We start from the raw sequence: 27,344 nt of genomic DNA, 5'->3' as shown, positions 1-27,344 counted from the left end.
AAACTAAATCTACTTAATATATAACCTGTGTGTTGTTCTTCTCATGCTGTGTTCTCCTCAATGCCTCCAAATCCAAATCATGTCTTCCCTCTGGGACCTAGCATATACCACTTCTTCCATATAATTTCCGTTCATTTCAATAGATGGTGCAACCTCTTCTTTCTCTAAACTCCTGAAATAATTTCCTGTGTACCTCTCTAAAATAATACCATGTTTCATCAATTCTGAGATATAAATTTTTTCACATTTAACATCTCCATATATTATCTTTTAAAACATGCCGTTCATCATCAATGTTCTTGAAAGAGAGAATATATCCTGGTATTTTGTGGAAAAACATGAACAACAACTACTCTGAGTCAAAAAAATAGTTCAGAAGAATGAAGAAGCATTAAATACCTTAACCAGTTTGTGTATGTTCTTTCTTTGTGTGTACTATGTGATACATGACAAAACCTGCCAACCTAAGTCATTAAAAAAACAACTTCTTTAATGCAAAATAAAGAGTCTAAGTGGTAAGTCATTTTGTTATAGTTTAATTGGCAGCTTTTTTTCTTAGTACACATAAAATAATGGTGTGACAATCACTGGTGTCCTAGATTCAAAGAAATAAGATAGTTTTATTTTGTGATTAAATATGTCAGGCATTAAGAACATGTACCTTCCTAATACATGTTATATTATATATATTTATATTTATTTCTAGTCCTGTATTAAACTGTAGGCCTTTTGAGGGCAGGGATTTTATTTAATCCTTGATACCCTTATAATAGCTGTTATAATGCTTTATACCATATACATATGAAATAAATATTTAATAAATAAATGGATTAAAATATGAAGTATGATATAAAAGTGCCACAGAAAGATAAAGTACTATATGAGTGAACATCTACTAGTACATTCTCAGTTAACTACTTAACTATAGTTTTGTTAGAAATGTATTTATATATGATATTTAGTTGGGTCCTTGGGCTGAATCTCAACTTAGGCTCGTGGTTTTTGAACCAACAATAAATGATCCTAATAGAATTCTATAAATTTCGGTCTTGCTTGCTGACTGCATTCATAAGAAAATGTGGTGACTCGTCTTGATTGAATCATAGAAGGTAGTAAATAAAGCCTCTGCCTTGGAGAACAAATGACAGTGACTTTCCCTAATGATGCTAAGATTACACAGGAAACCAGGCAAATGCCTGTCTCTAAGAAATATAGTACTTTTAAAATAGCCTTGTTTTTTTCCCTCCAATCAATCTCAATACACCTATGATAAAAAACCTGGGAAATAAAAAACAGCTTAAGGAATTTTGTCTGTGTGTGATTTTCTAGTTTTTACCCTTATTCTTTGGGCTACAAGAACAGGAAATAACACAAGCATTTTTCTTCAGTCGGCTAAATAGTTCCAATTCTGATTCAAATAAGTAATTTCCATCATTCTCTCGGAGTGCTTATGTGTTTGCAAACTATTCTTGGCGTGGAAAAGCAGTGGTAGTCCACTCTGCTCTTCACCGGATATCTCCACTTATCTTTCTGGATTGTACATTCTTTCCCTGTTGAAGTTAGGCATGGTCATGTGACTTTTTGTTTAATAAAATGAGACCATTAGTGACATAAAGCTTTCGGAGCAAGTACAAAATTTCCCACACTTCCTCTATCCTGCTGCAGCAACTATAGAAGCACAGAGATGGAGCCATCCTTAGCACAAGGCCCTGCGTGAGGACAGCATAGAGCCAGGTCCCCATCATATTTGACCTGCTCAGAGATATGTAGTATGTTTTGTGTGAGATTATTATTTTGTGTGTGTGTGAAATTTGTGTGTGATATTTTGTGTGAGATTATGTTATTGTACAGTTATTAGATAAGTATAACCTAGCTTATTGTGATTAATATAGTCTTTACTCCAAAACAGTGGGGCTTAATGGTAACTAAAAGAATATAACAGATTTAATGTACTGTTATTGGCCTAGTATTTTTTTCTTCCTTTTGGAAATATTATTGTACACAGATTCTATAAGCTAATAATATTCATCACCAGGTGATTAGAGTCATTTCCACGCATCAAAATACTTTTCTTTGAATTACAATCTTTTGTCAAAACATTTTGAGATACCTCTGTAAGATGTCCTTTCATCTGCCAACAGTAGAATTGTTTCTTAAAAGAAGTGCTCATTGATGTTCATTCTTGTATTTATTTTTTTATTCAGCAAGCTTTTTTGAATGTCCATTGTTTGCCAGGTGCTAAGACTGGACGATGTTCAAGGCACTCTGGATGGTTTGGTAGAAGTGGCACAAAGTAAGAAGGGGCTAAAAACTATAAGGCACTTTGTTCTTCTGCAGTCTAGGTGCTTCACTGGTTTCATAAATGATACATACCAATTTCATTTTAAAAGAGTTAAACTACATTTAAAAGTTAACATCATAAATACCATATCCAGGGTGACATAGATCACATTAAGCCACTGTTGAGACCACCAACATATGACCTTAAAAGTTAGAAGTTTCTTTACCATAGCTAGTATAGAGACTGTTTAAGAAATAAGAACTTAAGTGCCATCAAAAAGTCTCATTCTCCCAATTATCTTAGTTTCCAGCAACTGTGTTTTACAGATTAAAAAATTAGAAGCTGGATTCTGTTTCTGGTCTTCATTATAAGAATCTGAGTAGCTTTTATAGAGGCAGCGCAGATGAGTTAGGAGACAGCAAGGTCTTTTGCTGCTTTTGTTCTTTTTCCTAGTATCACCTTCTGCCTTTTCATTCCAGGGGTTCTTCAGCAAGCGCCTAAAAGGCTCCATCAAGAGGACCAAAAGCCAGTCAAAGCTTGACCGAAACACGAGCTTCCGGCTTCCCTCTTTGCGCAATACCGATGACAGGTAGGCGTTCCCTTACTTAAAACACAGAAAGTGTTTTACAGTGCATTTTGGCAAGATATTTTGGTCTTCTCTAGCTGTGCATCAGTGATAGTCCTAGAGAACTGATAAAAAAAATTTTTCTATTTTGTCTTGCTCATATTGAGGCACGGTACAAAATATTAGCTTACATATCAAACCAGTTTAAAAATTTTATAATATTGGAGAGTGTGCAGATACCTAAGAACTAATTTAAGAGTCAGTTATGCTATTTCTGTCAAATTGTGTTCTAGTGGTCCAAGGTGTATCTTTCTTCTGTAGAATGGTTTTAAGGGATGCTGATGGCTATAGCAAACATTTTCTCAGCACTATACTAAGTGCTTTATATACTTTATCTTGTTTAATCTTTAGAATAACCCTGTAAGAGAAATAGTAATATTAGCACCATTTTACAGATGACAAGTCTGAGAAACAGAGGTTCCAAGGTTATACTGCTTAGTAAATAGCAAAAATGGTATTTGAACATGGGCAACTTTGCTCTGAGTCCATGGTCTTCACTGCTCTCTTGTTCTTTGTGTATACTATATGGACTCGGCCTTATTAATTTACAGTCACATCTAAAAGGCATGTATGAAAAGGAAGCCTTGCGATTTCTCTGGTGGTCGAGTGGCTAAGACTCCACTCCCAATACAGGGGGCCCAGTTCAATCCCTGGTCAGGGAACTAGATCCCACATACTACAACTAAAGAGTACACATGCCGCAATGAAGATCAAAGCTCCTGCATGCCACAACTAAGACCCAGCACTGCCAAATAAATCAATTAAAAAAAAAAAATTTCTTTTTTTTTTTTTTAAAAAGGAAGCCTAGATTTCAATAATTAGGACTACCAGCTTGAGCAAACCTCACATGCATAGCTCTCTAAGGATAACAGCCTTCTAAAATGATTGAATGTATGCTAGGACACATTTGTAATAATTCGTGTCTCCACAATGCTCAAAATTTAGGAAATGGTACTCTTGTGTCTTGACACATCACCACCATCACCAGTATTTATTGGGTGCTTACTCTGTGCCAAGTATTTTTAATGTAGTCTCTCATGTAATGCAACCCTAGATACTATTTTACAGATGAGGAACTAAGGCAAAAGAGATTGAGAAGCTTGCCCATAGTCACACAGCTAATTAGTAGAGCTTGGATTTAAACTTTTGTCTGCCTTTCATAATGATCCTCCTATTTATACTTGGGTGTTTCTTTTTCTGTTCAGTAATAAGTCCATTATTTCCAGCTACCTGAATAATAAATAGAAATATAGATTGTAATCTCATAATTGCAGATTATAGACTTGCCAGGCAGAAAGTTACTCCCATTTTATAAATAAAGTAACTTTTCCCCTATACTGAGTTGATGAGAGGCTACTGCTTTGTCAGCTCTTCTTATCCTTGAACCACTTTAGAGATGTTCTGTGAAATTTGCAAGTATGTTCAATTGCAGTGCAATTGTATTGTTAGCTATCTCTTTTATACCTCTTTGTTTAAGGGTAATCATTAAAAAAAACTTTTATTCTCATATTTTCCCTTATATTCCTATTATTCTACAGCTTTCATCATTGTAAGAATTCAAATCATTTTATAAATAAGTCTCAATAAAATAGAATGACAAGATTTTTCAGAATATTGGTTTTTAAGGACAAGGATATGGTATAGCAACTAAAACATTCCTAATTCAATCACCAGTGCTTAAACTCTGTAGCATCACGTATAAACTTGAGAGACAAGGATGTTTTTTGTAGGTGTACTTTATTTTATAAACTTGCACTAAATATCACTTTCTCCATTTCAAACCATGCTCTCTCCTATTCTGTTTTGCTTTAGGTAGCCTAGAGGAATTCTTGGATTGAATTACCAAGAGATTATATTCTCCTGGAGTCTACTATTGCTATTATATAGGCAGCGCATTTTCAGCCTTTCCAATGATTTAAATTCCTTATATGTGACTTCTATGCTATTCTGCTTCCGTCAACAGTAGTATCTTTCTGGCTGAAATACAGCATAATAAAAAAAGTGCTAATAAATCTCAAATATTAGATAATGCTTTTTGCCTTTCAAATCCATTTATATAGGTTTTCTAAACAGAAATTTTTCAGAAACTTTATTCTTCTTGTAAGGGGATATACTCACTAGAAGTTTGAATATATCACAGTTCAAAAAAACAAGGACCCTCTTGCTGTCAGATCATCTGAAAACACAGATAAATAGAACTAAGGTATAAGATCTTAATCAACTGAGTTCTTCAAATTGGTAACATTACTGGTGTCATTAAGAGATTTTTCCAAAAACCCTTGGTCTTGTGCCATATGCGTCAGTTGCTGAAATCAGGCCATTTCTTCCAAAATGGTATGTGGTGTCTCAATCTAAGTAGAAAAACACTTCTTTTTTTTTTTTTTTTTAACATTTCTATTATAGCAAGTCTGCAGAAACTCTAGGCAAGCCTAGTAAACAGCCCCTTTTTGCAGTTTCTAAATTGTACTGTAAAATGTTTGTGTCTTTTGTGTAAAAGAAAAAAGTTTCAATACATTAAGTACAGCTTAAAAAATAAAAGTCCCTCTTCACCTTCCTTTTCTTCCCATATAAATAACCTCATTAACAGTTTGTATATTTTCAAACCATTTTTTAAAAATCCACACATAAATGCATACATATGTATATTTTGCTTGTTTTCATAAAGCTGGTGTTGTCGGTGTTTAGTCAGTGAGTCGTGTCTGACTCTTGCGACCCCATGGGCTAAAGCCCAACAGGCTCCTCTGTCCGTGGGATTTCCCAGGCAAGAATACTGGAGTGAGTTGCCATTTCCTTCTCCAGGAGATCTTTCCAACCTAGGGATCGAACCCAAGTCTCCTGCATTGCACGCAGATTCTTTACCACTGAGCCACAGGGAAGCCTTTCACATGATCTCACATAAGTGGGATCATATTATATGTATTACTTTGTGACTTCACTTTATAGAATAAATATTTTTGACAACTTTTATGTCAGTCATATAAATCTACATAATTCTTCTTAACAGTTTTTTGTAACATGTGTACTTCACTTCCCTGCTGATGAATATTTTGTTTCTCCATTCTTGGGCATAAAATAGAGATGTAGTGACCATTTTTATTATGTGCCTTTCTCTCCTTATGTGATAGGGTTAGCTTTCTGAAGAAGAACTACTAGTATGAAGTATACACAATATCAAATTGTTCTTCAGAAAAGCTGTACTAATTTCCATTCCCACCCATAGATTAGGATCACTTTTATCCATGGATAAATAACAAGGTCCTACTGTATAGACAGGGAACTAGATTCAATATGCTGTGATAAACCATATGGAAAACATTATTGGGGGAAAAAAAATATATATATATAACTAAGTCACTTTGTGTACAACAGAAATTAATACAATGTTGTACAGCAACTAGACATCAATAGTAAAAATTACTTTTATTCTTCAAACAACCATTGTATTTTATCAGTATGATGGATGAATAGAAATAGTAAACACATATACAGTATGTACTGGGCTTCCCAGATAGCTCAGCAGTAAAGAATCTGCCTTCAGTGCAGGAGACCCAGGTTCTATCCCTGGGTCGTGAAGATCCCCTGGAGGAGGGCATGGCAACCCACTCCAGTATTCTTGCCTGGAGAATCCCCAGACAGAGGAGCCTGGCGGGCTACAATCCATCGGGTCACAAAGAGTCTGACACAACTGAAGCGACTCAGTACTTACACACACAGTATGTACAATGTGTCATACACTGGTCTAAGCATGTCACTTAAATGAACTCATTTAATCATTATAACAACCCTGGTTACATTCATGACCTCATTTTGAAGATGAGAGAACTGAAACAGAGAAAAGAGTGAACTGCACAAGGTCACACATCAGAAAATGGCAGTACTGTGATTCAAATTCAAGAATTCTAGCTCTGGAGTGTACATTCTTAACTTTATGTTGTATCGCCCCTCACAAAAAAGTCAGGTAGCAGACATTTCTTTGTTTTAATTTCTATTCCCTAGTGCCTACTAAGTTGAACATCTTTTCAGAAGTTTTCTTCTTCTTTGACTTGCTTATTGATCCCTTTGCCCATTTTCTGTTGAGCTATTTGTCCTTTATCTAATGATTTGGAGTAGTCCTTTATTATTACAAGGGATTGTAAGCCACTATTACTCATATTGTTAAATTTTTCGTCTAGTCAGTTACTTGTGTTTTAAAATCATGTCTCTAGATTATATAGAAGTTTTAGATTTTCATTTGGTCCAACATATCAGTCTTTGTGGGCTTAACTGTCCAAATTTGACCAGAACTCTGAACTCAAGAAGCCAGGGATCTCTTTCTCATTAAATTTCTCATTATAATGCTGTTCAGTTCACTTTCTCTCTCTCCTTCAAGAGGAGGAAATATTCCATCTGGGGTATCAGAAGAATAGTGAAGTAGTGATCATGATATTTTGAATTTTTCAAGGTTTTTGATAACTACAAACCTTATCTAACTACAAACCTTATCTAGCATTCATTACATTTTAAAAATGTAAAATTATTCTCATGAGGTCTGAGTTACTGCTTAAAGATGGCAGAAAAGCAGTGGTAAATGAGTCCATTTCATCTGAAGAAAGTTTACTATATGTGATCAGTAAGTTTTTCTGTGCAAAAGACTATAAGGTTATTTTAACATGCAGACTTAATTGATCAAAAAGACCCTGTAGGTCTGTTTCACCAATGATCTGCAAGTCATAAACTCTGCTGTAAGACCCTGATGGAATTTGGTGCCACGGTTGCCTTGGAGATCAATTTATAATGATTCTTAAACCAGAATTTCCTTTGTGAAATTGTGGGGCATAGACATAAGAAGTAAAATGTTGCCAAATAATATTTATAAAAACCAAATATCTTGTCACACAGTAACATAGGTAATTGTGAGAGTCCTGTATAGGGAAGAAAACCATATCTACCAGGGAATATAGAGAAGTAAAGATACAGCCCCAACCTTAAGGAGTCAACAGAAGAAGTAAATATCCAAGATGAAATGGTGTAGGGGAGGTAAGATTACTTCTTGTTGGGTGGATCAGGAAAGACCTTAGAGGGCAGTGGCAGTGAGTTATACCTTAAAAAAACAAGTATAATTTGAACTGAGAAATAGACACATGGAGAGAGTACTCTTCAGGATGGAAATAATAAGCAAAGGAAGAGAGCAGAAAATTACAGAGTTTGAAAAGAACTCACCCCCAGAACTCTGGAAAGATTCAACTCCTACCCAGCTCTAAAAAGCTCGCAGCCAGGCTTACATTTATCACAGAGCAAATTTGAGACATTCAACCAGATAAAAAGATACCAATATTTATGTTCCCCTATTACAATTTCAGCTGGTAATTCTACTCCTAATTATATCCCAGAGAAGTGAAAACATTATGTCCCCACAAAAGCTTGTACATGAATGTTCATAAGCATTATTTATAATTGCCCCAAAATGATAATGACCCAAATGTCCATCAACTGGTGAATGGATATACAAAAGATGATATATCCACATAATACAGTATTATTGAGTCTTAAAAAAAGAAAGGAGTACTGATACATGCTACAGTATGGATAAACCTTGAAAACTTTATGCAAAGTGAAAGAAACCAGACACAGAAGACCACAGAATGTACAATTCCATTTATGTGAAATGTCCAGAATAGGCAAATCTATGAAGACAGTAGATTAATGGCTGCTAGAAGCTGGGGATATAGGGCAGGGAAGTGATGAATGAAAAATGACTGCTAATGGACATGAGGTTTCTTTTTTGGAGTGATGAAATGTTTTAAGCTTAGACTGTGGTGATAATTGCACAATTCTGAGTATACTGAAAATGGTGTGCTTTAAATGGGTAGACTTTATGGTATGTTAGTTATATTTCAATAAAGATGTTAAATTACTTTTTAAAAAACATCTGGCCAGGAAGTTCTCTGCAGTGAAGCTCATTGATCTGTAAGCCGTATTCCAGCACACAGTTTCCATTGAGTTCTTTAGTGCTTTAAAATAAAGACAGATGGCCAAGAATCTCCAGATAGTGAGGAAATTCTTCACCATGAAAGGCAGGAGGAAAAACAAATAAATAGGAGAGAGAAAAAAGAACTCAGGAGGGGGGCGGGGGCGGGGAGAAAAAAAAAAAAAAAAAGAACTCAGAAGAAACAGAGACGATGCACAAAGCCAAAAACAACTTCAAAGCATAATAAATATTTTCAAAAGGTAAGGTTGTGCATCTGTGAAACAATAAGATGCTGTAAGAAAAGGAACCTCACTGAAACAAGAGAGCTTGAAAATTAAAATATGTAAACTAAAGTCAAGTCAGTTTCCCAGAAAGTGGAACAGAAAATAAGAAAATCAATCCAGAAGATTCTAATAAAAGAAGAGTTTTCTTAGAAAAGTTTGGAGAGGAGACTGTCAAAGAAATAATACAAGAAAATTTCCAAAAACAAGAAAATATAAATGTATATATTGGAAAGGCCACCATATTCCCAGTGAGTGAAAAATAACAAAAGACTTTCTAACACACACACACACACATACACACACACACACACACCAGTTCACATTATCATGAAAGAGCACAATACCAAGACTTTAAAAAAAAAAATCTTAAAAGCTTCTAGAAAGAAAAATTAGGTTACATACAAAGGAAATATGAAAGGATTGCATTACAGTTCTCAATAGAATATTGAAAATCAAAAGTCACTGGAGCAGTGTTGTCAAAATTCTGAGGGGAGGTTATTTTCAACCCAGTATTCCATACACAGGACAATTCTTGAATGTCAAATGGGGAGTTTGGATTTTATTGTATAAGCAGTGGGGAGACATTAACCATTTTTGAGCAAGGAAGTGACCTGATTAGAATTGTGCCATGTATAAATCCAGCAGTGGAATTTCACATGACTTGGTTTGCAGAGACTAAATTTGGGATTCCAATTAAGGGGGGTAGGGGGGAAGAACTATTTTAAGAAATAAGGAAGGCTCTAAAGAGGGTAGTTGGCAGTGGGAATGAAGAATCAAAGGCAAGATGGGAGAAACATTTTAGAGGCAAGATCAATAGGATGTCACAGTCATTATTGTTCCAAAGCCATCTAATCAGATAAAAGCCAGTAAAGTGATTTCCCAGAATCAATATTGGCAGCATTTTCACATTAAAGCCATGTCATGTGAAAGGGTGTAGGGATAGGAGAAGACTCTGATATGTCTACCTTTTGTTGAAATGCACTTTGAAAAGTTGTAAAATTTTGAAATTGTTGAAAAACCGTGGTCATACCACATTGTCAGACATTCCAGGATTTTGAATGCCAGTCAGGTTGCCAACCTTGCTCTGGAAGTGCTACTTAAATTTATCAATGTCTTGAGGTAAAGGTAAGCACATGGAATAGAATTTTCTCAATTCCTTCAAATGTTCTTCAAGTAAAAATCTCTGCAGTAATGTCTTTGATTCTGAGACTCATTGACGAAGAATGGTTTTAAAGTCTGCCTATTCTGTCAGGAGATATTTAAGAGTAACTATAGTGTTCATTTGTAGGATATATATACTCAGCTTCTTCTGTTTCTCCTGATTAGAACCAATTTTTAAACTCTTTTTCTTTTTAATTCATATACTGACAAGAAGTTAGGGGGTCTTGCAAGCACTTCCCCCAATAGTGTGTGTGTGCTCAGTCAGAGTCATATCCAACTCTTTGTGACCCCGTGGACTGTAGCCCACCAGGCTCCTCTGTCCATGGGATTCTCCAGGCATGAATACTGGAGTGGGTTGCCGTTTCCTCCTCCAGGGGATCTTCCTGACCCAGGGACCGAACTCACATCACCTGCATTGGCAGATGGATTCTTTACCACTGAGCCACCTGGGAAGCCCAGTGATATAACTGTAGTATAATATCAAAACCAAGTAGTTGACATTGATACTGGACTACAGACTTTATTCAGTTTTCACCAATTTTTATATGCACTTATTTGTGTGTGTTTATAGTTCTGTGCAGCTTAATCCTACATATAGATTTGTGTAACCACCACCATCACAATCGAGATACAGAATTATTCCATTACCAGAAAAGAACTCTCTGCTACTCTACAGTCATAACCCCCTCTCTACACCTATCCCTGTCCCCTACCAACCACTTTTTGTTTTCTACCTCTATGGTTTTGTTATTTCAAGTGTTATATAAATGGAATTGTATAATATGTAACCATTAAAGAGTGGCATTTTTTTCAGTAAATAAAATGCCCTTGAAGTCCCTCCAAATTGTTGCATCTGTCAACAGTTTGCTCCTTGTTATTGCTGAGTAGTATTCTGTTGTATGGATGTACCTAAGTTAAACCACCCACCCACTGGAGAACATTGGTTTCTAGTTTTTAGCTATTAGGAATAAAGCCCCTGTGAACAGTTGTGTACACATAAGTTTTCATTTCTCTACAGTAAATACACAAGCGTGAAATTGCTGGATCATATAAGTACTTGCTTTGGTTAATAAGAAGCTGCCGAACTATTTTGCAGAGTACCTGTACAATTTTACATTTCTACCAGCAATTTTATGGTGGGGGGGAGTGTCTGTGACCCTGTCCCAAAAGATTTTCACCTAAGTTTTCTTCCAAAGGTTTTGTGATTTTTAGCTTTTATATTTAAGTTTACAATTCGTTTAGTTAACCTATGGTTACTCTAAATAAAGGTCTTGACCCAGAGCCTATGGGTGTTCTCTCCAAATAGTAATCAAAACTGCATACTTACCCCAGCCAAACAAATTGCAGAGAATGTGTCTGGTTTTGGAGAAGGAAGTATTATAAACTACTTACTTCTCTTTTCATCTACTCTTCCCATCCAACTTAACTACCCGTGGTTTTAGGTACTCTACAGATCTGGGGCAATGGGAGGCAGAAAGGCGGGGAAAGGGAATAAGAAAACAGTGAATACTATCTTGCGTGCATGTGTGTAAGTCACTTCAGTCTTGTCTGACTCTTTGCGACCCCATGGACCGTAGCCCGCCAGGTTTCTCTGTCCACGGGATTCTCCAGGCAAGAGTACTGAAGTGGGTTGCCATACCCTCTTTCAGGGGACCTTCCCAAGCCAGGGATCAAACCTCTGTCTATGTTTCCTGCATTGGCAGACGGGTTGTTAACCACTAGCGCAACCTGGGAAGTCCAAAACTATCTTAGCCTTCCATTATGCTCTCTGAGCCTGGCGGTTGTTTAACACTGACTCTTGTATTATGGGGTGCTTTGGGGAATTCTTCAGGAGTATATCATCTCTGAGGAACTCTCACCTATGGTTTTTGTTTTTTGTTTGTTTTTTAGTTTTGTGGGTACATTTTTATTCTAGGTATTCATTTGCAACTCCTTCCACAGTTTCTAGGTAGGAATTCCTGTTCTAGTTTCTACCCTCCCAGGTCTCTGGTCCACAGGAAATATCCACGAATTTTCTGCCCTGACAAACCTCTAAGATTGCAGCCTTATGTAAAAGTATCAACTTGGGCTCTGCTACTGAAAGTTAGCCATTTTCCATCTTCTAGATTTCCCAGGTAAAATCAAACCCCACTTTGTATGCATTCCCTACCTATACCCCTTATGTGTTTTGGGGGAGGCTGATAGCTGGGAGGGGTGAGCCTCACAGCTTTCTCCAAAATTCTCCCTCAGAGAATCCTTTCCCTTCTCCATACTTACCACTTTTTATAGTCTTGTTCTGACCGAGAGGTTCAAGGTAATGGAATTCGTTCCGAAACTTTCCCTTTGTAAATTCTGCAGTTTGTCTGATACTTTACTTTGGCATGCAATATCTGTTTTATCTTGGAGTCTCAATTTGAAACTTCACTTTTAATATCTCATCACACATGTATATAATACTTTCATTAATCTACAGTCTTCAGCATAACCTACAGGTAGGAATATGGTTCTGTCCCCTAACTCTCGGAATTATCACCTACCACTCCTACCAGAAGTCTGTCATGAACTTACTATCCTGTTCATATGTCTCTACTTTTAATCTTGCTGCGCTCTCTGTCCCCCAAACCATTTCCTATTCCTACACCTTGTCCTTTGACAAGCTTACTTCTAATTCATACTGGTGCAGCAATACCCCAGTTAGGAGTCATATGGTCCCTAATTTCTTTCCCTTGTTCTTCCTATGCATCATCCTAAACTAAGCATCTACCCCACATACCTACCCATGACCAAGTATATACACCTCATTATAGGACTGACTACTCTCTATTGAATTTATCTTTCCATGTTTCTGCTTACCACGGCAGATGGGAAGTTCTGTAAGTAGACACGTGATCTTTGTATCCCCACCCCCTACCACAATGCCTGTCCTATTACAATACTTAATTTCTTGGCCTGAAACAAAAGGTAAGAATCCAAACAAATTCTAGATAATAAAGAATTTCCTTAAATATGGTGTACTTAGGTAGAATGACAGCTTCTTAGAAATTATTGGATTCCAGGCCATTAATTAATCAATACAGTCTAGCTATAGATTAGTTTCCCTTACCAGTGTTACTGGTATGGGCCAATTAAGGAGCTGTTAGTTTTGTGGGCTAAAATCCAACTGAAGTTTCTGATTATATCACAATAGCATTTTAATTCACTTAGACTGCTTTATCTTAGTAGAAAAATTTTATTTCCATACATTTATTCCTTCTGTCTTCATATTGTTCCAGCAAGGAATAATTCCAGAATAGCCATCCTAACCTCAACCAGATGAATAGTTTATATAAAATGAACTAATGCATGTAATATCACTGTGAAAAGCTATGTTTGCAATGATAGTCCTATTTATATGGTACCATAGTTTATGAGACATTTGTAAAATCATAGATGATTGCATTTGATTCTCACAATAACTGTGGGAGGTATAGGACCAGAAATCATTATCTATATTTTACAAATGAGATAACTAAGGTTCAGAAAGAATAGGTTATTTGTTCCATGTCACATGGCTAATGAGTGATTTGAGCAGGCATAAATACATAGGGCTTTTGGCTCCAAGTTGATTGCCTTTTCCGTTATACTCTTTGTTGCATGTGTTGATACGAAGCCTCACCTGCTGAGAAAATTATTGAGAAAGGAGAAAAAAAGGGGGAAATTGTGCACACACATACACATATGAACAAACATACTCAAAACAACTCTTATTAAGAGTAGATTACCATGCAGTAATAATTAATGAGTCATTATATTTTTACAATTTGGTAAAATGTAAAGCAAACTCCCTGCTATGCTCCTATCATAGTCCCTTCCCTCCAAATCCAAGTGGAAAGGATGAAAAGTTAAAATAAAAGCAGTAGAAGAAACTATAGGCTAGATTTCTTATGCTCTTGGAATGGAAGAACTTTTTCTAAGCATAAACTGGGGAAAACAAACTACAGACAGAAAAAATACTGATTTTGTTAACTTACATATAGTATTGCATATCAGTTAAATTCAACAATTAGAAAAATGGTCTAAGAACATGAAATAACATTTCATAATTCACAGAATAGAGAACTGAAGTTGATTGTATATTGATATACATTTAAAATGTGTTCAGCCTCATCATTTAAAGAAATTCATACTAAAGCAATTAATGAAATACCATTTTTTACCAATTTATAGCCAAAGATATTTGAAATTCAGCCCTGTGTCATTTTTGGTGGTGATAGCATGTAGAAACATGCATTATTGATGTGAATTTAAGTTGACAACTATCTATTATGGAGGATAAATTAGCATTATCAAAACTTTAAATGTGTGTACCCTATGATCTAGCAGTTCCACGTTTGGAAGTTTAAACCATGAATACATGCACATGTACTTCAAAGTATATGTATTAAGATACTTTTTGAACCTGGGTGATAATCACCAAAAAATAAAGAAGAAAAGAAAAAGAAAAAAAAATGCAGATGGTTGTCAATTATTGCTTAAAGTTCTGTAAGTCCATATAAGGGAGTACAGAGTGATCATTAAAAAGAGGCAAGTTATATGTATATTTTCCAATGTGGACAGAATTCCAGAATATACTCTGAAAGGAAAAAAGTATGGTAGAATTCCATATGTGTGTATATATGTACACACACATATGTATATGTATACCAAACTGGTTGTCTGTACAAAAAATTTCTAAGAGGATCACAAAAAAATCATTAATAGCATTTCCTCTAGGAGATTGAGGGAGGTACCATTATTTATATTTTTCACCTTCTATCCTTCTGAGCTCTTGAAATGTATTACCAGGAGCATGTATTACTTTATTACTTAAGAGGAAAAAAATGATTAACTAGAGAAAACCTTCTTTAGTGCCATTTCAACCTCATTCCTCCTTGTAGCTTTTCCCAGTTGCCAGCCCTTCATCATCAGACTTCTGAGTTAGTCTTCACTTTCTCACATCCCATTCATTTCCTTAGCCCTCTGCAGTCTCATTTTTATCCTCATCATTTCACTGAAACTGCTCTTGCCAAAGTTTCCAATTATCTCTCAGTTCATATACCCAGTGGCTACTATTAATATTTTAACATTCTCTATATTGTGCAATGATGGACAGCCCATCCTTTTTTAAGAGTTCTCTTCCCTGGGTTTTTATGATACTTGAGTCTCCTGGTTTCCTTCTGTCTTTCAGATTCTTCAGTCTCTTTTGCTTTTGTAGATTTAAATGTTAGCATTTCTCAGGTTATTTCCTTAGGACCTTTTCTCAATCTGCATATTCTCTTTCAGTATTCACATTGTCTTAGTCTGTTGAGGCTGCTATAATAAAACATCATAGGCTGGGTGGCTTATAATCAACAGAAATTTATTTCTCATAGTTCTGGAGGCTATGAAGTCCAAGATGAAGGTCCTGGCAGATTCAGTGTCTGGTAGGGACATGCTTCCTTGTTCAAAAGCCTTTCTTTTCTCTGTGTCCTCAGACAGGGGAATGGGTGATAGATCTCTCTGGGGTCTGTTTTATAAAGGATCTCTCTGAGGTTTATTTTATAGAGGGGCTAATCCCCTTCATGGGTTTCCCTTGTGGCTCAGCTGGTAAAGAATCTGCCTGCAATGCAGGAGACCTGGGTTCGATCCATGGATTGGGAAGATCCCCTGGAGAAGGGAAAGGCTACCCACTCCAGTATTCTGGCCTGGAGAATTCGGGTCACAAAAAGTCAGACACGATGAGCAACTTTCACTTTCAGTTTCAATCCCCTTCATGAGGGTGCCCCATCCCAACCTGATCACCTCCCAAAGGTCACACTTCCTAATACAGTCACATTGGAGGTTTAGTTCAACATAGATTGGGGGGAACACAGTCTGAAGCAAACATCTACTTGCATAGGAACTTCAAACTTGTACTAAACTTGATTTTATTTCCACCCTTGCCTCAACCAGCATTGCCTCTCACTTCCCATCTCTGGAAAGGACTTTACCATTTTCTACTGAGTGACTCAGCCTTGACTCTGCCACCTCACTGATGTCCCCAGGATTGCAGTCATTAAGGCCTGTTTACCTCCTAGTGAAGTGAAGTGAAAGTCGCTCAGTGTCCTACTCTTTGTGACCCCATAGACTGTAGCCTACCAGGCTCCCTTGTCCGTGGAATTTTCCAGGCCAGAATTCTGGATTGGGAAGCCATTCCCTTCTCTAGGGCATCTTCCCAACCCAGGGATCAAACCCAGGTCTCCCGCGTTGCAGGCAAATTCTTTATAATCTGGGCCACTAGGGGAGCCCGAGAATACCAGAATGGGTAGCCTATCCCTTCTCCGGCAGATCTTCCCAACCCAGGAGGCCAACCGGGGTCTCCTGCATTGCAGGTGGATTTTTTACCAACTGAACTATCAGGGGAGCCCTATTTACCTTCTAATTGCCATCCAAATCCATTTACTTCTTTCACATTTCTGCTGTTACAGTTCATGATCTTTACTCAGATTACTGTCATAATCTATAGCCAGTCTCTACGTCTTTCATTATTTCTCTCCCGTCTCTGTACCCCTTTTTCCACTTTTTAGCAAAAGTATACTTTGCTCAGATACACATTTGATCTTGTCATTCACCCTCCACCACTCACGACCTTTCTGTGTTCATTCACTGGCTTTGTGATCCAACTGGAACACCCATGTTACTACTGGTCCCATCATAGTGTCTCCCAGGCTTCATTATTTCCCACGCCTCTTCTCTCAGCCCCAGCACATGTGCACCCTGTACCAGAGCCAGCTGCTGATTCTCCTCAATTCCTCAAACACCCCAGATTTGTATTTCCTTACGGGCTTTCTCACATGCTGACCATTCCCTCTCAGACTCTCAGGACCTCCACCTCTGCATACAGCTGATTCCACTCCACCCTTAATTACCTAATGACTTTTAGCACTCCATCACATTACTTTTACCTCCATGAAACCTTCTTTGAATCCCAAACTGAAGATCCAGGGCCCCTACTAAGTGCCCACAGAGCCATTTTTGCATCTTTTTTCCTAGGTCTTGTCACATGGTATAATGGCTTGTTGACTCACTAGATTATAGACTATGTGTGAGTACAACAACCTTGCCTTTCTTCTTCACCATTGTTTACTTCCATCTGTATCTAGTATAGTGCCTGACTCATAATGCACACCGAGCAACTATTGAATGAATAGATGGATTCAGACATATATTCATTTATTCAACCAAATAATGGTTAAAACCAATGGGAAAGCAAATAGCCATGAATTTAGGAATGATGAAGTAAGTATCATTGAACTTCATAAATTTCTAAATTTTTTATCCTCCTTTCACCCATACTTAAATTTTATGGTGACATTGAGACTGAAGTCTAAATTTAGGGAAAAATAGTTACTAATCTTTCCACTTATTCTTAAACTATTTAAATATGTTAATTGAATTCATTTGTGAGTGTGATTTAGTTTAGTTTCATGTTTTTTAAATTCAGTATTGTTTATATTGTTATGTTATTGTTTATATATACTGTTGTTTTAATTCAGTGATGTTTATACTGAATTTGTTCAACAGACACTAGTAGATTTTATTCCATTTGCAATTTAAGAACAAAAGAGGTTTATTACAGTATGGTACAATTTCTGTAAGGAGATTTTTTTCCCTAGTGCCTGTCATATTGAAGGCTGGTTGAGTTTTTCGCCCTTCAGAACATGTTTTAATGTCTATAATCTTGTCTTCATTCTGTGTCCACCTTCACTGCAAGTGTATGTACCAAGATGGGCTGAATGTCGTTTTTGACTCTGATAATAAATTTCCTTACCATGGGTTTATTTAAGTGAAAACTCAGGCTGACAAACATCCTTCTTTACCATTAGTAGCTAGGTTCATTAGACCATCCTGTCTAGAGGCTAAGAGCAGAGAGAAGGAAGATCAGTAGTACATGTTATGTTTCCATAAATAGCTTTTTGCATGAGTGGTTGTGTGGTGTTTTTTTTTTTTTTTTAGCAAACATAAAAACCTGTAGGGACTGGCTTTAACTGCAGCAGGTAAATCAGTGCAGCTAGTGCTGTCAGAATCCTCAAAGAGGACATTTTTTTAGCACACAAGCAGAACTCTGGTGAATGAGCTCTAATTTCTTCCTTTTTTTTTTTTTTTCCTTTTTTTAAAAAATCCAGGTAGGGAAACTTTTATAGTATAGGAAAGGATCTGCTTTTTCAAACAAAAAACATCAGTTGGATGGTTTCACAGATACCAGGTTGAAAAACAATAAAATCTGGGAAGGAAGTAAAACTGTCTTTTCCCCAAAGTGAAAGCTCAGAAGCAACTTTTTAAAAAACTGATTAGACCCTTTGTAAATTTGTTGGTTAGAGTACTAGGATATCTAATTTTATTGATTTCTTCCTGGAAAATTTTCAGACAAGGTAAAGTGCCTTAGGAACACACGCTGGTGAACACAAACATATATTTCTGTACCCAGTTTATGGTTGAGCTGTCTTTTCAAGAATTCAGCGAAGCAGTTTGGAATCATAACTGCCACACCAAGCAGAAATTCACCTGCCCTGGAGTACAGGATTTTGTGTGGCAATAAGCATTTATTTTTTCAGTTGTATTTTTAATTAAAAGTTTCCCACATTTGGAACTGAATCCGTTAACATGTGGCAGATTGAGCTAGCACATCCAAGTACCACTAGCACTTTGGGGGAAATATGCTTTTTAAAAAATTGGATGGTTGAGCTGGGAAAAATCCAGCTGTGTTTTACTTAACATTGCTCTAATCAGAGTCTTTTGACTCCTTTTTTTTTCTTCTTCAGTAAATTCAATGGCATGCATGTTGGCTCCCCACCCCCCATGACTTTACTTTTGTCTTTTAAGACTGATTTCAGCTAGTGATGTGGGTTAAAGCAATATAATATTAATTCACTGTCGTGGGTGATAGAAAGCTACTCTTGCCTTGTAGTTTATCTCTTAAGTAGGTCAGAAGTAGCAGGTAATTTTCATCAGCAAAGCAATTAGATTTTTAACCCTTACCTTTCACATCACTAGAGCTCTGGGAGTTCACACAGAATTCAGTGTTATCTACTGACTGTAAACTAAAATGTAAAGGAGATCAAACCAGTCAATCCTAAGGAAATTAGTCATGGATATTCACTGGAAGAACTGATACTGAAGCTGAAATGCCAATACTTTGGCCACCTGATGCGAAGAACTGACTCATTGGAAAAGACCCGGATGCTGGGAAAGATTGAAGGCAGGACGAAAAGGGGACCACAGAGGATGAGATGGTTGGATGGCATCACCGACTCAATGGACATGAGTTTGAGTAAGCTCTGGGAGTTGGTGATAGACAGGGAAGCCTGGCGTGCTGCAGTCCATGGGGTGGCAAAGAGTCAGACACGACTGAGCAACTGAAATGACTGAAGGATATAGTGTTCCTTCAGTTTAGTTCAGTTCAGTCACTCAGTCGTGTCCGACTCTTTATGACCCCATGAATCGCAGCACACCAGACCTCCCTGCCCATCACCAACTCCCGGAGTTTACTCAAACCCATGTCCATCGAGTCGGTGATGCCATCCAACCATCTCATCCTCTATCATCCCCTTCTCCTCCTGCCCCCAATCCGTCCCAGCATCAGGGTCTTTTCCAATGAGTCAACTCTTCTCATGAGGTGGCCAAAGTACTGGAGTTTCAGCTTCAGCATCAGTCCTTCCAATGAACACCCAAGGCTGATCTCCTTTAGGATAGACTGGTTGGATCTCCTTGCAGTCCAAGGGACTCTCAAGAGTCTTCTCCAACACCATAGTTCAAAAGCATCAATTTTTCAGTGCTCAGCTTTCTTCACAGTCCAACTCTCACATCCATACATGACCACTGGAAAAACCGTAGCCTTGACCAGACAGACCTTTGTTGGCAAAGTAATGTCTCTACTTTTTAATATGCTATCTAGGTTGGTCATTACTTTCCTTCCAAGGAGTAAGCATCTTTTAATTTCATGGCTGCAGTCACCATCTGCAGTGCTTTTGGAGCCCAAAAAATTAAAGTCTGACACTGTTTCCACTGTCTCCCCATCTATTTCCCATGAAGTGATGGGACCAGATGCCATGATCTTAGTTTTCTGAATGTTGAGCTTTAAGCCAACATTTTCACTCTCCTCTTTCCCTTTCATCAAGAGGCTTTTTAGTTCATCTTCACTCTCTGCCATAAGGTGGTGTCATCTGCATATCTGAGGTTATTGATATTTCTCCCGGCAATCTTGATTCCAGTTTGTGCTTCTTCCAGCCCAGCGTTTCTCATGATGTACTCTGCATATAAGTTAAATAAACAAGATAGTGTTCCTTAATTAGAACTAAACTTGCTTGTGGGAAGCAGGTTCCCAATTAAACTAAGAAATAGTCATATTTGAACCCTGAATTATTACATGATGTTTAGGATGATGGGAGTTGACGGGTAGGGGTGCAGGGGTCAGAAAGAGAACCAGTAGTTAGCGAATTCACAATGTCCACTTTCGAGGCTAGTTTCCTTGATGAAGACCATTGTCAGATTGGACTGAGAATTGTTTCAAACCCCCATTTTTCTCTCAATAAATCCATATTCTTTCCTTTAGAGAAGTAAACTAGAGTGCCAGTCAAAGCTGCTAAAACTCTAGTGAGCAGATCTAAGAAAAATCAGCTCACAGGAAGGTACAGGAGGAGGTAAACATGACTTAGAGGGGACTTGGGATGACTAGTGCTATTATGTTTGCACAGATAATGCCTCCTCACCACTGCCATTCCCAGGCTGCTCATCTTCCTGTTTACTGTAATCCTGCTTCTCTGGGAATTACTTCTGTCTTCTCCAAGACACTTTCTTCCCAATACAGGAAGGGCTTGCTTATTTATTCAGTAGCAACGTTGAATATTTAGCAGATGTAGTGTTCAATCCATTGGTGTCGGTGTGTATACACACACAAACATCCATAAATGCTGAACAATAAGGAGATCCTGAACAACTTGAAATTTCCATAACCAGGAGGAATTTTGAATTCTAATTCCAGGTGGCTTGGTTGTAATATCTGTTTATGTCTGTATTTGAAAATTAAGCCTGAGTATCAAAATGAAATTTGTTCAGCATTATAAATATAATGAATAAAGAATTTTATCCATCCCTCTCTCTAAAAAGAAAAATATATAACTCAGGTAAGTTAATGAAAAACAATACCTAGAAACATTAAACTAGGACAGCAAAGGAAATAGAATGGACGTGAGAGAAAGACTATACTTGCAAGGTGGGGCGAAGGGAATCCCTTTTAGTAGGGGGCTGGGGATTATCCAGAAACAAATCACTGCTTTGTTCTCTAGCAAAGTTAAGAGATTCTCCTTCACCCCCAGAATTGCCTCAGTTTTCTCCCTATAGCTTCTGACTCCGAAATTGTTCATGGGAATGGGTGGGGCCTCACTGTTCCTTCCTTTCCATCTTAAAATGGTCACATTTGCAGAGCATGCTTCTTTCTTGAGTCCTTCACACTGGCGGCTTCTCCCTGCTGCCTTGGGCTCTAATCTCCTTATAGGTGTAGCACCATGGCAACAGGCCCAGCCTAGAGCCCAGGAACCTTGTTTGTGTTACCTGAGGGGCTGGATGCAGCCTGAAGAAGAGAAGAAAAATATTACCTGTCCTGCAGCCGGTTTAGAAGATGACTTCGTGTTCCGTTTCATGTGTTTCTGTTCTGCTGCTATTGAAGACTTGAAATTACACCTGGAAAACATTTATTCAAAGATGCTATCAGTAACTGAAGGCAGCAGGGGAAGCTGTCTTCTGTTGGTTCTTGTCTTCTAACCAGAGTTGTCGTCTGAGATGTAGTTCAGAACAGTGAGTTGCTGTGCTGTGAGATGTGGCCGCGCTATGATTTGGGGGTGCACTCCAAGGTGGCTGCACAGTTGCTTCACGTAGGTAGACATTTATTTGATTTGAGATAACGTTATGTTTTAGAATATTTTCCTAGAGAGTTTAAAAAATAAAAGTAAGGCTTTTGTTGTACGTCTTATTTTAAACATGCCTTCTTCATCTTTCCTGTTGAAAGGCTTACTCCCAGAGCGGGAGAGGCTTCTCTTCTCCAGGCAACTCCTCCTGGGAAAAGGGGGCTGGAATTGTTGTTTCATTTGTATTTAGGAACGGTTATAGTTATCCTGTTGCCTCAACCAGGCTTCCCATGAAGCATACTGGGAAAGGATGTATGGTAATTATGTTAAAATTTGTTTTTGCATTTAGTTGTTTATAGTTGATATGCTATGTTGACAGTATATGACATGACATTGTTCTATCCACTAGAACAAAAGGAAATAAATGTGAAGCTATTAAATTGTTCTATTTTTATGTACAAAACATTAGGTGGGTTTTGTGCAGACTTTGTATTATCAACGGTAAATGTAATTATTGACTCTTTGACCTTAAAAAGACTACTGAATATGAGAGCACATGTTTTATGTGTGGAAAGAAGAATGAACTAAAATCCTAGTCTTAGGATGTTTTTTACTGTATGTATGGAATTTGATTAAACAGTGTTGAAATGGAACCAGAAGGGAAAGAGCAGCCTTTAGTACTAGTTTCCTATATCTCATTACTTTATAATTTAACTGCAAGCTACTCTGACATTAAGTAGTTCAGTTCCTTTTAATGTTAACATGGTTATTTCAAGGAAATGAATGAAGCTGCTTATTTAAATGCATTTTACAAAAACAAATATCTTTCTACAAGACATTTCTTTTTATCCCTATTACTAGGTACTTCTACTTAAAATATATGTGTTTAACTCTGGGTGTTTCAGTCAATAAATACTATAATCACTGAGTAAAACTGCATAGCTATCCAGTTCTGGATTCAAGAATATTGTGTTTTATATTGTTTGGCTTCACACAGTGAAGTACTAGCTCCTGTAGTGACAAGAGTCACAATTCCCCACATTCCAACGAGGGGACAAAATGAACCAGAACCCCTGAATGGTGTTGACAAAGATCTGTTCTTCTAGATGGGAGTTGGAACATTTCTTTGGAGGGTGGGAAGTTTCTTCAAGGCATTTTACTGTTCATTCATATTTGTAAAATAAAGCATAAATAGAAACAAAAGCTTGCCAGAAAAGAATTCCATATTGAGATGAAAACCAGACCTTTTGAAAAGCAGGGTCTTGTGCTGAAAAGTTTGGCTTTGTTTCTGAGTATGTATATGTGTGTTTATTCTGCCAAAGCAGTGAAGATATAGCCACTACTCTTTTGTCAGTGATAGTAGAGGATAAAGCTATAGCATGGGGGAAGAAAAAGAAACCATTTGTCTTTAAATAAGACCTTTGCATAAAAAAGAAACATGTAAGGTTACCTTGAATGGTATCTATTTCTCCATCTCCAACACAGGAATGAGAAAAAAAAAACAATGTCTGTGGTGGAGCTTCCAGCTCCCTTGAGATAAGTAAGGTTATAGTACATTTTTGTGTTTTGTTGAAAAAAGAAAGTATGTGTGTGCACACACACATGAATATATATGTGATTTCTATGTGTCCCATGAATATGATCCTATCATTATTACAGATTTAGTTTTCTCTTCAGGCATTCATCCATTTGTTGTTAAACCTCCACTGCATTTGACCTTTATTTTCTTATTGGCCAAGTAGTTACATTACCATAAATATCTTTTTCTACTTTTAGGTCTCGTGGGCTGCCTAAACTAAAAGAGTCCCGTTCTCATGAGTCTTTGCTGAGCCCATGCAGTGCAGTGGAATGTCTGGATCTCGGTAGAGGGGAGCCAGTGTCGGTAAAGCCACTCCACAGCAGCATCCTTGGACAAGACTTCTGCTTTGAGGTGGGGAGGTCTAGGAAAAAGGAGGAGGAGTAGACAGCAAAGAGATTTTCTACCCAGTGTTCTTGTGATTGCATTACTGTATTATTGATGATTTGATCATCTTAACTGGTTTTCAGTTACTGAAAATTACCTACTTACAGGGGAAAAATTAGAAATCTGCTAATCTAATTATGTTGGTAATTAAAGTTATTAATGATGGCTTCTCATTCCTTCTGGCTTTGTCTGCTTTCAAAATAAATGAATTCTTCGTGTGTTCTCAGCCGAGATCACAAGATTAATACTAAATTATTGTTAGTATTTTAATCTTTTGGTATCGATAAAGATATCACATAGTATGTTACTATTTTTCTTCTGAAACCCTAAGTCCCCAATTTTAATGATTCTTTGAGGGAAAAATACCAAAACCATAATTTTTTCTAACTAAAACCTGAATGGTTCAAGATCTGGGATCATGTCTTCTTTATTTTTATAATGTCTGTGCATTTAGCTAGCTCTCTGGCACATTACATGTGCCTAATTTCTTCAGTGAACAAACTTCCCTTTACCAGAAAATTATCACTTTTTATAAGGTAATTTTCCCCTCCCAAACTAAATGTACACAATTGGCCATTTGCAAATTTAATTTCAAAACCATCTGTGTACTTGTTAGCATTATGATTTAATTAATTAGCACAAACTTACAAAATTACTAGTGATGAGTCCTATGTTAGGTGTTGTAAAAGTTGAAAGATATCTGATACCTGTTCTTATGGACCTGCCCTATCCAACAGAAATACAGTGCAAGCCATGTGTGTGATTTTAAATTTTATTAAACCCAAATGTTACCACTTCCAACATGTAGCTAAAATAAAATTATCAACTTTTCACTTTCTTTTTTTTAAACTAAGTCTTCAAAATCTGATGTGTGTTGTACACTTAACTGCACATCTCAGTTTGGACTAGTTGTTTTTCAGGTGCTCACTAGCCACCTGTTGTTAGTAGCTACCATATTAGACAGAATGTAACATCTGATCTAATTCACTAGGTTATAAACTAAGAGTAAGTTACTGTGTGAGCCACCTTAGCAATTTGGACAGGTCATTTATTGGTGTTCTTTTTTCATAAAAGTCTCTTAAAGTTTGCCATATTTGTGGAAATCAGTTCAACAGATTGTATGCCAAGACAGGTGTTAGGTTCTAGACATAGAGACAACATACTTCATTTTTAAAGGACATTGATAATAATATTCAAACTAACCTAATGACTGGAAATCAACTGACTGGTTGCCTAATAGAAGAGAAATGGGTTCCAGAGTAATTAATTCAACACGACTAACTCTTTTCAATTTCATGTAGTAGCCTTCTGTAATATTATAGTGTGAAGGCAGTCCCAAGGAATAAGCTGTTAGAGACCTTCTTCCCTTTTTATTTTTTTATTAACTCACTCAGAATTGAGGATATTTATTTGCAGGTAATTTTTAAAGGTATTAATTTAGTTAGAGGTTTTCAGTTTTGTTCTTTCTAAACTGTAGGCCTTCGGTTCCTAAGCTGAATTCTCAGTGAACTTTGCCTTTACCTGGAGAGGAGTATAGATGCCAAGCAGATAACAAAGCAAAAAGTAAAAGTAGACGCACACATAGATATCACAAAACCAGCAAATATCATTTTGGTTACCGTGTGGTATCATTTGGGTTCATAGCGTGTCCCTAACTCTTAAATGATACACCTAGGCAGATAGAGCCCCCAAGCCCTATGTTTCCTTTTCCTTATCTCTAATCTTTATGTTGAAGGTTACCTACTTAAGTGGAAGTAAATGCTTCAGTTGTAACTCTGCTTCAGAGAGAGATAAGTGGATGGAAAACCTCCGCAGGACAGTTCAACCAAATAAGGTAAGAGTGGCTTTGAATGGCCAAGAAACTGTGTGACTCTGTAAGCAGTAAGTTGATTGAAGTAATACAGTAATATTAATAATACCTTAAATTTTACAGAACTTTTAAACACAAACATGTGTTTTATTATTTTGTGCTCAAAATAATCTTACTGCAGACAGTATCATGATTTTATCAGTGTGGATAAGAGGACTCAGAGAAGTTACCTGACTGAGAACCCAGTACCATACACAATAGAAATGGGACTAGAACACAAATTTCTTAATTACTTACATACCTCTATCTTATTTGCAGAACGCTAATCCAGTTGCCATAAGACTGGCTATATGAGAATTTCTATTACAGGATGTTATTTCTTTAACCCAAGTGAAATAGAATGTATGTGGCTCTCAGAGAGCTTGCTGTTATCTTGAATGATGAGGTAGCAATCCCCTTCATTATTTTTGACTGCCCTTAATGAACTACATAGTATCACCTACTTTAAGAGGAAAATGTTGTCTTTCTGGGATTTCGGCTCTCAAACACACCCTTGTTACTTCTTTATAGGACAATTGTAGACGAGCTGAAAATGTTCTCCGTTTATGGATTATTGAAGCCAAGGACCTTGCCCCTAAAAAGAAATATTTCTGTGAACTGTGCCTTGATGATACCCTCTTTGCTCGTACAACCAGCAAGACCAAAGCAGACAATATTTTCTGGGGTGAACATTTTGAGTTCTACAGCCTTCCACCTCTTCATAGCATCACAGTTCACATTTATAAAGATGTGGAAAAAAAGAAGAAAAAAGACAAGAATAATTATGTAGGGCTAGTCAACATCCCCACTGCCAGTGTGACTGGTCGCCAGTTTGTAGAAAAGTGGTACCCAGTGAGTACACCTACACCCAACAAAGGAAAGACAGGAGGACCTTCTATTCGGATTAAATCACGTTTCCAAACCATCACCATTCTGCCTATGGAGCAATACAAAGAGTTTGCAGAATTTGTCACCAGCAACTACACCATGCTATGTTCTGTTCTTGAACCAGTAATCAGTGTGAGAAATAAAGAAGAGCTAGCCTGTGCCTTGGTGCACATTCTTCAAAGCACTGGAAGAGCCAAGGTAAGTAGAAAGGGGGGTTGCATTGCCCAGAAAGGAAACCTATTATTGGTTCTTAGATTCAGAAAAAGTGGAGATTATAAAATTAAAGAAGTAAAATGAAGAGTCTAACAAGTATTTATTTGAAGTTTATTTGCACAAAATATAGATACCGCCGCTAGCTCTTTATCGCCAAACAAAATAAATGGTAGGACTGGTGTAATAATCCCAGTGTGTGCAAGATTATTTCTCTTTAGTTCCAAAGTGTGTTGTACGACTGTTTTATTCCACACTATATTCTAAATTAAGATTCA

General features: G+C 37.1%; 1 protein-coding gene across 5 annotated transcripts in view; it reads left to right on the top strand.

Moving 5' to 3' along the window:
- Nucleotides 1-27,344, top strand: part of RASAL2 (RAS protein activator like 2) — a 396,573-nt gene that overhangs the window by 331,422 nt on the left and 37,807 nt on the right. For all 5 annotated transcript variants that reach the window (XM_043484891.1, XM_043484890.1, XM_043484887.1 and 2 more), the window contains 4 exons: nucleotides 2,761-2,870; nucleotides 23,933-24,086; nucleotides 25,855-25,953; nucleotides 26,500-27,054. In XM_043484891.1, coding sequence (XP_043340826.1) covers nucleotides 2,761-2,870; nucleotides 23,933-24,086; nucleotides 25,855-25,953; nucleotides 26,500-27,054 — 918 coding nt within the window. The remainder of the gene's footprint in view (nucleotides 1-2,760; nucleotides 2,871-23,932; nucleotides 24,087-25,854; nucleotides 25,954-26,499; nucleotides 27,055-27,344) is intronic.

This window comes from Cervus canadensis, chromosome 13 (assembly GCF_019320065.1).
Source record: "Cervus canadensis isolate Bull #8, Minnesota chromosome 13, ASM1932006v1, whole genome shotgun sequence".
NCBI classification, from domain to species: domain Eukaryota; kingdom Metazoa; phylum Chordata; class Mammalia; order Artiodactyla; family Cervidae; genus Cervus; species Cervus canadensis.
Note: the sequence above shows the minus strand (reverse complement) of the source record. Positions and strands in the feature narration are given on the sequence as shown.